General features: G+C 38.8%; 1 protein-coding gene across 1 annotated transcript in view; it reads right to left on the reverse strand.

Annotated features, from left to right (window-relative positions):
• F13A1 (coagulation factor XIII A chain) overlaps positions 1–17025 on the reverse strand; it is a 196191-nt gene extending 179166 nt beyond the window's left edge. Inside the window, exons 1-2 of the mRNA XM_024552286.3 lie at positions 16891–17025; positions 14727–14896 (exon numbers count right to left, since the gene is read on the reverse strand). Coding sequence (XP_024408054.2) covers positions 14727–14856 — 130 coding nt within the window. The 5' untranslated portion in view covers positions 14857–14896; positions 16891–17025. The remainder of the gene's footprint in view (positions 1–14726; positions 14897–16890) is intronic.
• Positions 17026–18843: the final 1818 nt, after the last annotated feature.

Below are 18843 nucleotides of genomic sequence, written 5' to 3' on the forward strand. Positions count from 1 at the left end.
CTCATGGTACCCATAAACAAAAAACCTGTAATAGACACACAAAGAATAGAGAAAAAGAGATCAAAACATGACATTAAAGAAAGTCATCAGCTTACAAGAGAAAGGAACAAAGGAATAAAAAGAAACAGAGAAGAACTACAAAGACAAGCAGAAAACAATAAGATGGCAATAAATACATTCCTAGCAATAATTATTTAAAATTTCAACAAACTAGATTCTCCAATCAAAAGACATAAAATGGCTGCTTATGAAATATTCATTTTGGACGTAAAGACACAGACTGAAAATGAAGGGATGGAAAAAAGATTTTTAATGCAAATGAAAATGAAATGAAAGCTTGGGCAGCAATATTTACATTAGACAAAATAAGACTTAAAAACAAAGACTGTAACAATAGACAAAAAAAACATTACATAATGATAAAGCAGATATATAACACCTGTAAACATCTATGCACCCAGTATAGGGGCATGTAAATACATAAAGCAAATATTAACAGACATAAAGGAAGAGATTGACAGTAATACAGTAATAGTTAGGGACTTCAACATACCACTGACATCAATAGATAGGTCATCCAGACAGAAAATCTACAAGGAAACATTGGCCTTAAACAACACACTAGACCAGCTTAAAGTAATAGATACATACAGACCATCCCATCACAAAACAGCAGAATACACACACTTTTCAAGTGTTCATGCAACATTCTTCAGTATAGATCACATGTTAGGCCACAAACCAAGTCAAACCAAGTTGCAATAAATTTAAGGAGATTTAAATCACACCAAACATTTTTATAACCACAAGGGCATGAAACTAGAAACCAATTACAAGAAGAAAACTGGAAAAAAAGCTAAATACATGGAGGCTAAATAATATGTTACTAAAACCAGTGAGTCAACAAAGAAATCAAAGAGGAAATAAAAAAATACCTTGAAACAAATGAAAACAAAAACATAACTTTCCAAAATCTATGGGACACAGCAAAAGCAGTCCTAAGAGGGAAATTTATAGTGACACAGGCCTACCTTAGGAAACAAGAAAAATCTCAAATATATAATCTAACCATAACCTATAAAAACTAGAAAAAGATATAGAAGGAAGAAAATAGCAAAGATCAGAGCAGAGACAAATGAAATAAAGACAAAAAAACCAATAGGAGATCAATGAAATTAAGAATAGGTTCTGTGAAAAAATAAACAAAAGTGATAAACCTTTAGCCAGGCTCATCAAGAAAAAAGTGAGAGGGCCAAAATACAAATCAGAAAGGAAAGGGAAGAAATGACAACTGACACCAGAGAAGTACAAGGGATAATAAGAGAATACTATGATAAATTATATACCAACAAATTGTACAATCTAGAAGAAATGGATAAATTCCTATCAATATGCAATCTTCCAAGACTGAGTCAGGAGGAAACAGATACCTGAATAGACCAATAATTACTAAAGAAACCAAATCAGTAATCAAAAAATGCATAAGAAACAAAAGCTCACAACAGATAGCTTCTCAGGTGGCATTAAATCAAACGTGTAAAGAATTAATACCTGTCCTTCTCAAAGTATTCCAAAAATTGGAGAAAGAATGCTTCCAAACTCACTCTGCAAAGCCACCATCACCCTGATACCAAAACCAGACAAAGATGCTATAGAAAGGAAGGAAGGAAGGAGGGAGAGAAGAAAGGAAGGAAGGAAGGAGGGAAAGAAGAAAGAGAAGAAGGAAGGGAGGGAGGAAGAGAATATTACAGGTCAATATCCCTGATAAACAGAAATGGAAAAATTCTCAACAAAATATTGGCTAACTGAATTTGACAGTACATTAAAAAGATCATACAGCACAATCAAGTGGGATTTATTCAAGAGATGCAAGGATGGTTCAATGTTTGCAATCAATCAAAATTAAAAAAATATGATCATCTCAATATATGTAGAAAATAATTTGACAAATTCAACATTCATTTATAATAAAAGCTCTCAACAAAATGGAGATAGAAGAAATATGTACCTTAACATAATCAAGGTCATATATAACAAACCCACAGCCAACAACATACTCAATGCTGAAACCCTGAAAACTTTTTCTCTAGGATAAAGAACAAGACAAGAATGACCACTCACCACTTTCATTTAATATAGTATTGAATGCCCTAACCATAGTAACCAGATAAGAAAAAGAAATAGTCATTCAAGCAGAAAGAAAGAAGTAAAACTGTCACTATTTGAAAATGACATGATACTACATATAGAAAATCCTAGATTCCTCCAAAGAACTTTTATGACTAATAAAATAAATTCTATAAACTTGCAAAACACAAAATCAATATGCAGAAACCTGTTGAATTTCTACACATTAATAAAAAATCAGAAAGAAACATTTAAAAAATAATCTCATTTACAGTTGCATCAAAAAAAAGAATGTTTAACCAAGAAGGTGAAGGAACTGAACTCTGAAAAGTATAAGACATTGATAAAAGAAATTTAAGAAGAAAAATAAATGGAATGATATACTATGCTCGCTGATGTGAAGAACTAATATTGATAAAATGTCTATACTACCCAAAGCAGTCTACAGATTCAATTCAATTACTATGAAAATACCTTTTTTTCCCACAGATCAGAACAAATAATTGTAAAATTTTCATGGAACCACAAAATATCCCAAATAGTCAAAGTAATCTCCAGAAAAGAGTGGGTTGAAAGTATGTTCCCTGATTGCAAACTATAGTACAAAGTTATAGTAACCAAAAGAGCATGAAACTGGTGAAAAAACAAACATATAGATCAATGAAACAGAATAGTGAGCCCAGAAATAAACCCATGCTATATGATCAAGTAATCTATGACAAAGAAGGCAAGAATATACAATGAGGAAAAGACAATCTCTTCAAAAAGTAATGTTGGGAAAATTGGAGAGCTAAATGCAAAAAAAAATTGAAACTGGACCACTTTCTTACACTATACATGAAAATAAACACAAAATTAATTAAACACTTAAATGCAAAACCTGAAGCCACAACTCCTAGAAGAAAACAGGCAGTCAACTCATTGACATCAGTCCTAGCAATAATTTTTTAGGATATGTGTCCTTGAACAAGGGCAACAGAAGCAAAAATAAACAAATGGGACCCCATCAAACTAAAAAGATTTTGCATGGCAAAGGAAACATTAACAAAATATAAAGACAACCTATGGAAGAAGATATGTGTAATATCAAAAAACAATCTAATTAAAAAATGAGCAGTGGTCGAGAATACATTCTCCAAAGAAGACATACAGACAGACAAATGCTGTAAGATTTCACTTATATGTAAAATTTAAAAAACAAATAAAAAAAAAGAAACAGACTCAGACACAGAGGACAACTGATGGTTGTCAGAGGGAAGGGAAGTGAGGGGTTGGGCGAAAAGGCGAAGAATGTTAAAAGGTACAAAATTCCAGTTACAGAATAAGTTACAGGATGTAATGTACAGCATCAGGAATATAGTCACTAATATTATAGTGACTTTTCACAGATGGTTGTTAGACTTATAGTGATGATCATTTTGTAAGATATGTAAATGTCAAATCACTATGTTGTATGCCTGAAACTAATATAATAATATCGTATGTCCACTATACTTTCATTTAAAAAAAAAGGAAAGAAAGACCTGGATAATCATAAATGTCCCAGTTTAAAAAGGACCTAATTAATCAACTCATCTGGTTTTCTTTTTTAGGACCATGCCTTTTAGTAATATTTCTTTTAAAAAAATCTAAAATCGTATATCCTCAGAAATGAGTTTAATCAGATCTTCATTTTTCAGCACCAGTAGGAAAAATATACTGATGTTTTAACCTCACAGAATTTTAGAGAACAAAGGTACTTTGTAAAACCATCTGGTCGACCTGCTATATACTATGAAAAATACATCCATGAAAGCTCTAATAAGTAGGCTTTTAGCCTCCATCTCAACAGGGAACCCACCATCTCAGAAAGCAAATAGTTAATGTTTAAACAAATCTAATTATTTGAAAAGTCCTCTTAACATGAACTGACACCAGTTTTTCCATAATTTTTCTAACTATGGAACCTTGTTCTAACTTCTGCATAAATATGGGATATGTTTTATTCATTTCATCTGTCACTCTTTAGGCTTAAAGTAATAGTTCCTCTAAGTCAGGAGTGTCAAACTTATTTTCACCGGGGCCACACCAGCCTTGCGGTTGCCTTCAAAGGGCCAGATGTAATTTTAGGGCTATATAAATGTAACTACTCCTTAACTAGAGACAAGGAGCTTGGCACTGCCACTGTGTAGAAATAAGGTGCTGGTCCAAATAAAATAAGGTGGAGGGCTGGATTCAGCCCACGGGCCTTGTGTTTGCCACCTGTGCTCTAAGTAAAACATTCTTTGTATCTTTAACTATTCTTTAAGATTTCTGTATCTTCTATGCATTATTCTATTTTGGAATATACATTTCATTTTGTAAATTTATCTCTTGTAGTGTTTTCCCTAGAATTAAATACATTATTGTAGTTCTGGTTTTTCCAGTGAAAAACAATGAGACCATTACATCTGTCAAAAGAAATAGTATATTTCTATTAGTTCTGGTCAAGCCACCATTAGTGTTTTGACCACTCTTATTTTATTCTTGATTTAAGTAAAGCATCCAGTAAAACAAAAGCCTTAAAAATACATTCCAATGTCATTTTAACTAGTAATGGATTACAATTCGTTCCAGACCCTTACAAGTTACTAAATTATGTTGCTATTTAGCCATATCTATTTATGCAATTTTTTCTCCTTTATAGCTTAATTTTAAGGCCTTACATGTACTAACATTAAGTTTTGTCATATTAAATTTGGTTCATTGTTTCAAGTTCTGAAGATAATTGAGAACCTAAGCATATATAATTAGTGTATTTGATATCATTTCTGACTTCCTGTCCTCCACAAATTTTTATAAGTGTGTTGTTCTACATGAATGTCTACATGACATTCAAGACATGAATATAAATGCTGATTAGGTCAGGGCCTAATTAATACAAGCTAGGTAAGTGCACTGTGGTACACCTTAAAAAGTGAAGAGATAGTTATGATATGTGTCATAACTACTCTGATAAAGGAAGTATAGGGTATTGGATGATGAAGATTTCTGGATGCTATAGGAGAGCCCCTAACCCACATTAGAGGAGATTAAGGAAGCTTTCTGGAAGTGAGGTATAAGCAATGGTCAGAAAGATGAATAAGTTGCACAGGTAGAGAGAGGTGTGGGGAAGAATGTTTCAGGGAGAGGGGAGAATAAGTCAAGATTGGAATAAGAGATTGCATGGTTTACTTAAAAAACTGAAAGAAGACTGGTTGTCTAGAGTGGCGTAGTGGGATCACAATGGCAGAGTAGGCAGGAGCGGCTCACGCCAGCCTTGTAGGCTCTGTTAAGGACTTAACACTTTAATTGCATTGGGGATCCAGTAAGAGTCTGAAATTGCAAAGTGACATGATCACACACACACAAATTTAAACTATGTCTGGAGACTGAGTGGAAAACAGATTGGATGATGACAGTCTTGGAGGCAGGAATGTCAGCTGGGAGGCTGCTGCAGTGTTCCAGGTGAGGAATTGGGTGAGTCTAGTCTGCCTGTAAGAAATGGATGCATTGGTTCTGGAGAACTGCCAGGATTTGCCTGACATCTTCTCACACCCACCCCATGATAATATACTCCTGAGACTAAGTAGGTTAGCTTAATGCCTTGGCTTCTCAAGCAGCTCTGCCTACAGGGAAAAAATAAAGCTGGAGAGGGAAACTCAAGTATATCTTTGGCATCTATAGTTCTCATTGATTCTAATTCTTACTGCAAAAGAAAACCCTGGCTTTCCAGTTCTATACACCATTCTGATGGACTTGCTTAATGTCTGGTGACTCTGCCCATCCTGAGATGATGCAATGCAGAGCTAGTTCTATGAGATATTCACAGGTATTGTGATAATTAAGAGTTTTGTGGTTAAACCAGTTTGGGAAATGCTGGTTTTAACCAAGATTAATCAGGACTCCTTCTGGATTTATGGGAGACTTTAATATGCTAATATATATTGCAAATCTCCTACAAGTACAATGTTTTCCAAATTTAAATGACCGTGGAAACTATTTTTGTGGAATATTTTGCAGAATATGTTTTAGGAGATGCTTCACTATTTACTAATTTTGCAACCTCAAAAAATTATATAATCTTTCTGAGCCTAGTTTTCTTATTTTTAAAAAGGCAACAAAATATCTCATAGGGTTAATGTAAGCATTAAACAAAAAAATGAATGCTAAGTGCTTTAGCACAGTGTCTGGCAACAAGTAAATTTTCAATATTTGTATTATATAATTATTGTTATTATTAGTAGATATATGGTAGCCTAGTGAATAAGAGTATAGATTCTGGAGCCAGACTGCCTGGACTCAAATCCCAACACTGACATTTATTATCTTTGTAATTTTGACAAGTTACATAAACTTCCTGTGCCTCAGTTTCCTGATCTGAAAAATGGTGGTTGTGTGGGGACTAAGTGAGAAAACACGCTGTTTTCTGAGTTGACAGTCTTCCTTCCCTTTTCCTGATTTTCTATGGGTAGATGGAATCATTTTCTGCTTTTGATTCCCAAAATATATTTTTCTTTAAAAGGAAAAACAGCCCATTATCATTAATCATTTAGTATTATCTTAATATAGATGATTTTATCTGTGGATCTGTAAGCCCCTCGAGGGCCAGACCCTGTCTTAATCATCTTGTTGCTCTGCCCTGGACAATATTTGCAAAGTTCCTCAGCAAATATGCCACTTTTTACTTTCAACAAATTTAATACCTGAAAAATTGAGCTTTGAGTTCCTTATTTAGTTTAAAATAGGTTATTTCATTTACCATAGCATTAACCACAAGAGTTTCTTCAATGATTTATCAGACAATTCATCCTCCGAACATGCCAGTTTCAGGACTATGTACATATGCTGTTGCCAGTGGTAACGTGGGGTTTCATAACGTGAGATCGTCAGACCAGCAGTTCTGTTTCAAACTGGAATAAAGTGCTGGGTTCTCACAGCCCATTTATACTGCTTATAACAAAGGGCAAGCAAAAGAATGGTTATGAATTCCTTTAAGTATAAAAAAGTAAGCCCCCTGAATCCTATATAATTTTAATAACCAATGTCACCTCAATTCAATAAAAATTCAATAAAAATAAATAAGTAAATAAAAAATATAAGCTCCCAAAATAAACCTCATGTTTTCTAGTACTTAACAGTGAAAGCAAACATATAATACATGTATATTAATATATAGCATTTGAAATACATTTAACAATATCAACTACATTTAAAATAATTATTTAAATAATTTAATTTTTTTAGTTTAAATTATTGTAAACGTAGTCGATATTGTTATGGGTGTGACAACATTTAATTTAAAAAATGTAGTCTCTAAAATGTTATTTTTTCCAAGTGACCTTTTTATTCTCTATTGTAATATTCCTCTAAGTCAATGCCTTCAGGAAGAAAGAGAAAAAATTCATGGAAATCACAGTGGTGCTCTATGCAGGGTAAAACTAAGGCAATGGTAAGTAAAATTTCTCTGCATAAGGTCTTAGAAGTTCATATAAAAATAATTTAAGCTAAGAAAAATATTTCATTTAAAAATGAAATGACTAAAATATGAAAGGCTAAAAGCTACACAGAGAAGTCAAGAGTTTAAAGAAATAATGTTCTAGACTACAGTCAAGTTTATAAGATACACGATTTATTTTTTAGAAGAAGACAATGGAATCCACACTGCACTCTCTCTATCATCATCTTCTAGTATGTCTGTAGATGTACTAGGTTTTGCCCCAATATTGGGGAATGAGCTGAAGTCCCCAGTTCCATGGATTAAACAACACTTCTTTCATCACTCATGGAGAGGGACCCATGGATCAAGTCAGGCATAGATTTACAAATATCATAGTTTTTTCTGTTTGTTCATTTTTCTTGGTGTTGCCCCTTCCCATGGAGTATGCACTTGGTATATATCTATTAAGCAAGAATATTGATTTTTGCTTTGTTTATTGCTTAACAAAATATAGTTTAAATTGTAAGACCTTTCTCATCACCCAAGTTCCATTTGCCACAGACAGGAAATTAATTTGTTTTTCCCTGTCCAAGTCCAGTTCTTGGCAAAATGGAGCAACAATTGCTAAGCTACTTTTTTGTTTTTTAGAGAAATATTGTAGCTGGAAACTTGGCAGCTCACTCTTTCAAAGTGACAGCTTTAAAAAATGTCTACCTAACACAATTTAGCCTGATTCTAAACATATCAGATAATGGACTGTTAAAAAAGAAAAAATCTCTCCTTATGAGCCAGCTGCCTCCTCATCCTCCTATCCTTTTCTTAATATGTAAAAAATGGATTATATTCTCCTTTGGTTATACAAATATTCTTCAGAGAATGATTATACCTGTCATAGATGGAATCTTGAAATAAGTTAAATGTTTAGGCTTGTATCCTAGGAATTCCCAAGTGTATTGAATTCTCAATGCAATTTTAAAAATATTATTACCAAAGTGTAGAAATATATACTGTCCATGAGAAAGTAGGTCTGTTTATTGTGAAATCAACAAGATAAAAGTTCTTTTCTCCTATTTCTTTTGGATAGTCATAATTTTAAAGTATCATTAACTGGAATGATTATAAACAGTTTCTTAAAGAGCATATTGTTTTTAACTGTTGCTATTAGAACTGTCCTACACCTAAAAATGTATAAGACATACCCAGCTGCCTAGAGGAAGCTAGAATAAAAGAAATGAGGCTAACATCCTCTCCAAGGACTAAAGTCTCTCTGGTCAATTTCTTTCTATCCCTAAATATCTCTTTTTAAAACATATATTTATTGATTATGCTATTAGAGTTGTCTCATTTCACCCCCTTCACTTCACTCCATCCTGCACATCCCCTCCCTCCCACATTCCCCCCCTATAGTTCATGTCCATGGGTCATACTTATAAGTTCTTTGGCTTCTACATTTCCTATACTATTCTTACCCTCCCCCTGTCTATTTTCTACCTATCATTTATGCTACTTATTCTCTGTACCTTTCCCCCCTCTCTCCCTCTCCCACTCCCCTCTTGATAACCCTCCATGTGATCTCCATTTCTGTGGTTCTGTTCCTGTTCTAGTTGTTGGCTTAGTTTGCTTTTGTTTTTGTTTTAGGTGTGATCATTAATAACTGTGAGTTTGCTGTCATTCTTACTGTTCCTATTTTTTATTTTCTTTTTCTTAGATAAATCCCTTTAACATTTCATATAATGAGGGCTTGGTGATGATGAACTCCTTTAACTTGACCTTATCTGAGAAGCACTTCATCTGCCCTTTCATTCTAAATGATAGCTTTGCTGGATACAGTAATCTTGGATGTAGGTCCTTGCCTTTCATGACTTTGAACATTTCTTTCCAGCCCCTTCTTGCCCATAAGGTCTCTTTTGAGAAGTCACATGACAGTCTTATGGGAACCCCTTTGTAGGTAACTGTGTCCTTTTCTCTTGCTGCTTCTAAGATTCTCTCCTTCTGTTTCATCTTGGCTAACGTAATTATGATGTGCCTTGGTGTGTTCCTCCTTGGGTCCAGCTTCTTTGGGACTCTCTGAGCTTCCTGGACTTCCTGGAAGTCTATTTCCTTTGCCATCTTGGGGAAGTTCTCCTTCATTATTTGTTCAAATAAGTTTTCAATTTTTTGTTCTTCCTCTTCTCCTTCTGGTACCCCTATGATTCGGATGTTGGAACGTTTCAAGATGTCCTGGAGGTTCCTAAGCCTCTCCTCATTTTTTTGAATTCTTGTTTCTTCATTCTTTTCTAGTTGGATGTTTCTTTCTTCCTCCTGGTCCACACTGTTGATTTGAGTCCCAATTTCCTTTGCCTCACTATTGGTTCCCTGTACATTTTCCTTTGTTTCACTTAGCATAGCCTTCATTTTTTCATCTAATTTGTGACCAAATTCAACCAATTCTGTGAGCATCCTGATTACCAGTGTTTTGAACTGTGCATCTGATAGAATAGCTATCTCTTCTTCTTAGTTGTATTTTTTCTGGAGATTTGAAGTGTTCTTTCATTTGGGCCTTTTTTTTTTTTTTTGGTCTTGGCATGCCTGTTACATAAGGGGCGGAGCCTTAGGTGTTCACCTGGGCAGGGTAACTCTGGTCTGGTTGCTGCGCTGTGACACTGTACATGGGGGAGGGGCCGAGAAGGAGCAATGGCACTTGTTCCACTCTCTGCCGGTCACTCCCTCTGCTATCCACAATCAAACTGGGCCCCTCTGGTGCTGATTCCTGAGTGGGTGGGCTTGTGCACACTCTAGGCCCCTGTGGGTCTCTCCAACGAACTCTCCCTGTGAGGCTGGGAGCTTTTCCTGGTGCTGCCTCAACCCTCATGGGTGTTTTCAATCAGAGGTTTGGGGCTTTATTTCCCTGCACTGGAGCCCTGGGTTGCGCAGTCTGTTTCGCTCCCCTGCCATTCCTCCTGGTTTATCTATGCGTGAATGTGGGGTTGCAGGGTCTGCCAGCCACCACCTTGTGGGGTCTGCTAGCTGCAGCCTGGCCTGCCCCGTGCCACAGTCTGCCACCTCACTGGGTCCACCAGCTGCCACCTTGCTGTGAGTCCTCTCCACCCCAGCTGCCCATCTCTGCCCCTCCTACTGGTCTGGATGAATGTTTCTTCTTTACCTCCTTGGTTGTCGGACTTCCATACAGTTCGATTTTCTGTCAGTTCTGGTTGTTTTTTGTTTTTAAATTGTTGTTGTCCTTCTTTTGGTTGTGCGAGGAGCACAGTGTGTCTACCTATGCCTCCATCTTGGCAGGAAGCTATCCTTAAGTATCTTAACAGCCTTCAAATGCATGTCCTTCACTCCATTTTCTCCTCATGGAGAGATTTCCCTTCATAAAATATGATTCTGATAATGTCATTCTGCTGTTTAGAATCCTTTACAGGCGGGAGGAAAGGTAAATCTTTGGTTGATCCCTGCCCACTTGTCTCAGGCTCATCTCCCTGTGTTGTCATCACTACTTGACATACACTGTTCCTTCCACTAGAAATGCTACTCCAAGCACTTGTCTGCCTGGGACACTTCTATTCATCTTCATCACCCTCTTTCCCACTCCACTGGCACCTCTACTCATTCCTTTTACTCGTTTCATCCACTAGGTAGAGAGCTGCTTGAGGATAGGGACTGAATTGTTCACCTTTGTGTCCCCAGAGAGAGGGCTCCTGACACATAGGTGGTAATTACAGTGTTTTTCCTCAAACCAAATGAAAAAATAAATGGGTTCTATGCAATATCATTTCTTAATCACACCTTTCTTATTCTTTCAATAACCTTGAATCCATAGAGGCTTACTTTGCACAAAGGGCAGATTAATCATTAACCAATTAATTAGTTGATTTAATTCTGACAGGGAGTAGTGGGATGGAGGAAATGATCAGAAAGACACAAAATCCTAGTAAATACTAGATTCTTCCTGCATTTGATTTTTAAAAATAGGTCCAGACTTGCTTTCTAGTTTGAATTCTGAAATAAGTGTTACATTTACTGCTGCAAATGATCACCTATTGTTAATAATGCAGAGTCAAACAAGCCTGAGAATGTAAGGTTGTATCCCAGAACATTACATATCCTGCTAAAATAACCTTTGAGACAAGAAGGCTGTGCAGAAATTTTTAGAATACCAACTGTATGTGCAGAACAGTCTATTAGAAATAGTTGCAAATTCAAACAATCTAAAGAGATTTTCACATACTTTTATCAACTATAATTGAGTTCAAAGGGGGCTACTAAGGATCCTTGAAAATACACAAGGACATCAAACCCACTGCTGACTAGCTGGTCCCCTCTCCAGGGTTCCATGGTCACCTCAAATATTTCAGTTTTTCTTAAATATTGTGCTGCTGTATGGGAGGAATCTTACTTAAGTTTATACATTTTGAGTTATAGGATAAAATAATCCTTAGCAAGTAATTATGAAAGCTGTGAATTAAAGATATTATATCCACCCACGCAGTATATATTATACACATTTGCTGTCATAGGATTATTCAAAATGTAAAATGTGCCATTTCCCCCCCTTTTCTCCTCTTGCCTCTCTTAGTCAATTTTATAAGAATAGCTTGCTAAAGGGGCACTTGAGGAAAAGTTCCATTGAAATAAGTGAGAAGAAAGAGTTTGATTTAGGGCTTTGTGCTCCTGGAGCCAAAGTCCTGGTCAGATAGGGGATCAGGGAGATATAAATCCTCGTAGTGGCCACTAGTGGCCACTGGGTGAATTGCAAGAAGGTGGCATTAAACACATGATTGCCTTAGCAGGGATGATTTGGGTAGAAATCATTTATATATTCAGTGCCAGAAAACCCTTTTAGCATAATTTAACAGCAATTTGAAATGGCAAAGAAAAATAGGAGACAGACCTGCTTGATCAGATGGTTTATTTTGGTTGACCAGATGCTGTTATTTATTTATTTATTTATGTATTGCCTTACTCATCAGGAACTTAGTACTATGTTTCATGGGTTCAGGTACCCTACCCTCATAGCATGTAGCACTTAGCTCATCTGTGTAAGAAATATTAAATTAATGCATGTTTACAAACTCTAGAAGCTGTTAATAATAGGATCCTAATGACTCTAGGACTGGTGAGTCATTTAATTCTCAAGTGACTGACTGTACATTCATTCTGTGAACAATCATTGGATCCTCATATTCCTATGCCATGGCCTGTAATAATTATCCCAGAATGTCACTTGGGGTGTGGACATAGACTACCGAGCAAATAATATATTTTTCAAAATAATTCCTACCTCTGCCTCCAAAAATAAACAAAATACAATAAAACCAGGTTATTTTTCAATTCACCTCCATGCTCATGTTCTCTGGCAGTTTTGATTTCTTATTGACATTTTGTTAAGATTTCAGATATACAGGAGCTGCAGGCTGTGCATATTTCCCTTAGAAGTTAGAGTGGGCTTCTGACCACATAAAGTTATGATCATTGATACTCTAAATCAATGAACATTTCTCAGTTATGTGCTATGGGTCAGGCTCTCTCACAAGCACTAGTCATTTGATCCTCATGACAACTGTGAGGCAGGTATTGCTTCCATTTGCTGATGGAAAAACTGAGGCTTACATGACTTTGCCTGAGTCCCAGGGTGAGTGAACGGCAGATGTGGAACAAGAACCCAGGTCTTCTGAGCCCTGGACCAGGGGGCTTTTTCCCACATCTCATTGCCTTTGTGCAGCTTCACAGTTCCCCTCAGTGATAGATCCTGAGCCTCTCTCTCTGTTCTTCCCACCCACTTCCTCCATCACCCTTCCCTGGGTCCAAGAATCTCCTCTGCCAGAGGGGAATTTTGCTAGAAAACTGAATACATCAAGGTAACCTATTTGATAATTTGAGGTCTGCACACTTTCCAACTTATTTGTATTCTTAAAAAAAATAGGACTCCTGCACCAGACAGTGAAGGAGTTGAACATCAATTACTTACTTTGTCTTCAGTTTCCCAACCTATAACATGGGGATTTAGATGAGTTGATTAGCAGGTCCATTTAAACTCAGTTCTGTGGCTATAATGGTGCAGTTTTACAGAGAGCAGCACTTACTGGGAGAAAGAGCTCAGAGCCACAGGTTTACAAGTTTGTCTTGCTTCCTCTACTCAACTGAAGAAGCCCTCTGTTCTGTGAGCCCTCCCCTCCAAATTTGGATGGTACCTGATGGATGATACTGAATGTCTCCCAGTTTTCAGCTGGATGTCAAATCATATAGACATGAAGGTAGCACAGTCAAATCCTCCCACAGCATTCCAATGGCGTTCTGACCTGCTGCACTGTGGGGATCAGCACTGTCCTTACCTCTGCTTTCAGCAGCGGGTCTCTTGATGATGAAGCAGCTGAGGGTGATCTGGGGCCCTACCCTAGCAAGTGGGTGCTTACTCTCTGGTGAAACCCAGCACAAAGCATCCTCAGGAGCAAAGTGGGTCTTGGTACATGTGTGCTGCTGACAAAAAGTGTTCCCTGCTAGATGCCATTAGCCTGCATGTCTCTGCCTGGCCAAGAGAATGGTGCCTGTGTCACCAAGCACTGTTGGCACCTGGGCCCTGCCTGTCACAACTGACAGGGCTGAGTGGAGGTCAGCTGCTGTCTGCTGCTCCCAGGGCTAATCCCTCGAGATCTGCAGATGCAAGAGCAGAGAAAGCAGCTTGACTTGCTGGCTCTGCAGGCTGCTCTGGAGAGAAATAGAGGGCTTCCATCTCCATTACTGTCAGAGTCTGGCATCTCTTGTCAGCTCTGAAATTCACAGCAATGGATAGACCATAGAGGTGGGAGGAGGGAAAAGGGAGGTGGTGCAAGCCAGACAATCAAAACAGCCACAATATTTGGGAAGTAGAAACTTCCAGCTAGAGAACATGCTTAAAAACAGAACAGTAGGGCTGGAAAAGGCCTCAATAAGCCAGTGCCCTTGTTTTGTAGAGGTGACTTCTCTGAGATTACTAAGCTATTAAGTGGCAGAACTGGGACAACAATCAGGTCTTTGGTACTTTTACCACTCAAAAGAGAGTTTTTGAGGCCTTTCTTTAAAACTAGAGACTGGCAGGGGGTCCTCTTCTAGGGGAGCTCAGTGGAAACAGAGGGTGTTGACCCAGCACCATTGGGAAGAGGGGTCAGGCCAACTGTGCCCGGGCTGGAGGTGCCTGTACCTTGCATGTTGACTCCTCGGGGCACCAGGCCCTGCAGCTCCATAGTAGGGGGGTCATTCTCTTCGGCATTGGAGTTGTTGGGGGGGACAGCTCTCCTGCCTCCAAAGGTGGCCCTGGGGGTCTCTGACATGGTCAGCTTTACAAGCTCCTTGTGGGCTAAAATGGAGACACTGAAAAGGAATATGAAGAGAGTTACATTTGACACAAGGGTTCAAAAATAGAGAAGCAAACATAACTGTGTGTTATAGCACCTGAGCAACACACTTTGAGGTTAACATAAATAAAAAGTAAGAAGTGGCAGTGAGGATTAGTCCCATGATGGAGTAGAGTTCTCCAAGGATCTTGTGGAGATTTGTCAAACATATGGAAAGCAAAAACGGAGTGGTGGTGGCGAAATGGTGACAACTATACTTGAACAATAATAAAAAATGTGAAAAAAAATCTTAACATGATGCCTGAGAATGAATATTGATTTTAATAAATATAAACAATAGATGCTTAATAAATATTTCATAAAAATTAAAAAACATATGGAAAGCAGAAGAAATGGGGATGATTAGAAGAAAGGAAAAAATGTCAAAGATTGTGGAGAGCAAGGGTTTTTTTCTCACTATCCTTAAGGCAATATTTTTGTAAGAAATGGTACATGCATGTACACGTGCTCATTTCACATGGACTTATGAGGCTTAAGCCCCTTTGAAGAATAAACTCAGACAACCATGTCCAGATAATTGGCATCTTCCCAAGCATTTGTGTTTGCAAATTCATTCAACCCATATTGATTGAGGGCCCACTATGGACCAGGCTGTGTTCTGGGCACCTGGGATATATCAAAAATAAGACAGAAGGATTCTTGCCTTGGAGAGCTTCTGGTCTAGCAGGGGTTACGGTCCAGCCCAACAAAATTCAGAAGTAAACTCAGTAGGGTGAGAAAGTGGTAACTGCTTAGGAGACAGGACACAAGGGACAGGGTAAGGGTGATGGAGAGTTTGGGTTGGTGAGAGGGAGACACATGGCAAATTAAATAGGGCTGTAAACAGCTCATTCTCTAAACTTACTTGGTCAGTGGAGTTGACACTGCCTTCATTCCAAGCCTGCTAACCCTTCCTTTGGAATTTGTAAAGACAAAGAGCCAGTGTGAATGCCACACACCTTACTGTCAGGGCCCAGTAATTACTTGTTGACCAACTGATCAAATGAAGGGAGAACTTGTTTCTGGCCCCAGTGAAGTGTGCCCTTAATCACCTGGATTACTCAATCATGACTCCTGGTGATTTGGTTGTTTTCAAAAACAGACACACCCTCAAAAGATGAGGAACTACTGTTAAAGAGGCAACTAGAGGAGACTGTTCCAGAAACATGTTGAACAAAGGCAACACAGATGGAGACAAGACTTCTTTAGGTGTTTGGTCTTGGAAGGAGACAGCACTGTTTGGAAGTATACGGTCTAAACAGGTATCCATAAATATTTACAGACACATTTACCAACAGTCTCTAGTGAATTAGGGAGGCATGGAGGGAGGAGAGATAAAAGGGTAAAGGATGGAGAGAAGGAAGAAAACGGCAGACTTCTGGTGGAGAACAGCAAGGGTAGCCTGTGGGGTCATGGTGGGGAGGGGAAGGTATGGGAGAGAAGAGCACAGAACAATGTAATTATGCAGTAGCTCGTAGGGAGAGAAAACCCACAAAACAGATAACTGGGGAGCCTGTGCAGGTGGCCAGAAGCTTCCTATTCTCCCAGGTCTGAGGGAGGGGAAGGTGCTCAAGTTCAGCTCCTTCATGGTGATGCAGTCAAACAGGAGTTCCTATCTGGCCCTACTTCACCCTCTCTCCAACCTTTTGTGTCCCTTCTCTGTAGTCTGTCCCCCTGAGGAAGACTCCCAATTCCCCCATTCCTATTAGGTGGCCTTCTTTGCAAGTAGTGCCTTCAAGAAAGCTTCATGGAATGCCTGAGAGAAGTCCCATTCAGAAGAGGGGCTGGTAGGTGTGGAGTTAGGGGCCAAAAATGGGGAATTGAACACATGGGGCTGCCTTGGACCCCCAGCCCCTGGCACTCACAGTAGCCACCTGAGAGATCCAGTTTTAGGAGGATGGATACAGAGGGCCCTAGGCAGCCACTGTGTGCAGGGCTGTGGCTATGCTGGCAGAAGGGGCAGCTGCTTACCTGCAGTCCCCTCCTGAGGTGTCCTAGCACAGGCTGGCTCTGTGTGTCTCCAGGGTACTTCCTCAAAAGGACGCAGGAAAAAACGACAAGAAAGTTGGCACTTAAATAACTTCCTAAGAGCTCCCTCCCTTCTCCCCCATCCCACAGGGTTTTCTCCTCCCCCTTGACAGCTGGAGCAATTGAACCTCTTCTGAACTTTTTATTTACTTCTTCCATCCTGCTCTGTTATTCTGACAGGCACCCCTCCTACCACTCTTCCCACCATTGGCCCCCTTACTCCCAATTTCCCAACACGGTTTCTCCCCACCAGCCCCACCTCAAGTTGTGCTTCTTCTTTCTCACTTGGTGTCTGGAAGGACCAGCTAATGACACTGTAGTGTGAGGCAGACCCCACCCCCTTCCCTTAGGTGAGGAGGGGTGGAAGGGTCTAGATTTTTGCCATCCAGGCTGGTGGGGCTTGGCAGAAAGGAGGGTGTGCACTTGTGCAGACAGGTCACAGACAGCTGTGACCATGCATACAGCAAGAGAAACATGCCCTTCTTATACAAATAAAGCCAAGGGACATGGTTTGTATTCTTGAACCACCCATAGGAACCACAGCCACCACCTAACCACAGACTTCCTGTAGGAGGGGGTGCCCAGGGGAAGGAAAATGAGTAAATACTTTTAAGAGTGCCACAAAAATTAGAAAATAGCAATATTTTTGGAAAAACATTTTGGTTTATCTTCAAATAATTGGAAAAAGAAAATAATTTTCTTCTAAAATTTTCCATTTGTTTTCTGAGTCTTCATTTCTCTAAATACTCCAATTTTTGGTCATGTCTATTTCTAACCTTTTACTGTTTCCAAATTTCTGACCCTGCCACTTATTCTAATTGTGTAGAGAGAGAGAAAAAAGAGATGTCATTGGTTATACAATCTCTCAATTTTCTGCTGCCAAATCTATGAACTTACCTGCAACCTTACAAATCTTTTCCCTCTTTCTTCCTGTTCCTAATGTGGGAAGGATTCACACACCCTGGTCTATGGCCAAGTATGCCCCTTTGCCTGTGCTCCATGTGCTCTTCTTCTCCAGCCCTTGCTGTGCTGTTCATCCATTCTCCCCCCTGAATCTTTAGCTCCAGCTCTCTAGCTGCTGCTTCCCATCAGCATGCCCATAACTTAAAGTCAAGTCTCTTTAATAGTTTTGAAATCCTTCTTCATCCCACATCCACCCAGCTCTTGTTCCTCTTTCTCCTCCTTTTCATTGCATGTTTCTTCAACTTGGCTCCTGCCCCCATCATTCTGCTGAAACTGGAGTTGGAGGTCACCAATGGCCTGTGCTAAATCCAAAGGACAAGATTAAATTCCCATTTATTTAACCTTTGAAAGCACTGAACTCTGGTGCCCACTGTAGCCTTGAAGGCCATTTTCCCTGGCCTCTCAGACATGGCACTCTCTAGGGTGTCCTCAGTGCTGCACAGGCTCCCTTAATCTCAGCAACTCTGATGCTTTAAATTTCCATCTATATCCTGACACCCCCTAAATCTAGTTCTTCAGCCATATTTTTTTACAGGATGCCAAACTCCCCCATGTAACTGCCCACCAGCCATCTTGATTTGGTATGCCCCAGTAATAATTCATATTCATCATGTCTGAAATGCTATTTGTAATTTCCCGTGAAAACCTGGGTCATCTCAGGAGTTCCCTATCTCAATGAATGCCATCACCCTACAGCCAGTTGCCCAGCCAAACATGTAGCATCATTGTTGACACTTCTTTCTCAACCTCTCAACCCCCAAATCCAAGCCTTCAACAGATATTTTCTACTCTACTTCTTAAATATCTCTTGAATATACCTATTTACCCCTTCCAATCCCTTCTCCACAGTGCAGTCAGAATGAGTTTTGTGGAACTCAAATTTGAAATCAAATACTTGGAACAAAGTTTTCTGTTATTTATTTTTGCTTTTAC

The sequence above is a fragment of the Desmodus rotundus genome, chromosome 3 (genome assembly GCF_022682495.2).
Source record: "Desmodus rotundus isolate HL8 chromosome 3, HLdesRot8A.1, whole genome shotgun sequence".
Classification (NCBI taxonomy): Eukaryota; Metazoa; Chordata; class Mammalia; order Chiroptera; family Phyllostomidae; genus Desmodus; species Desmodus rotundus.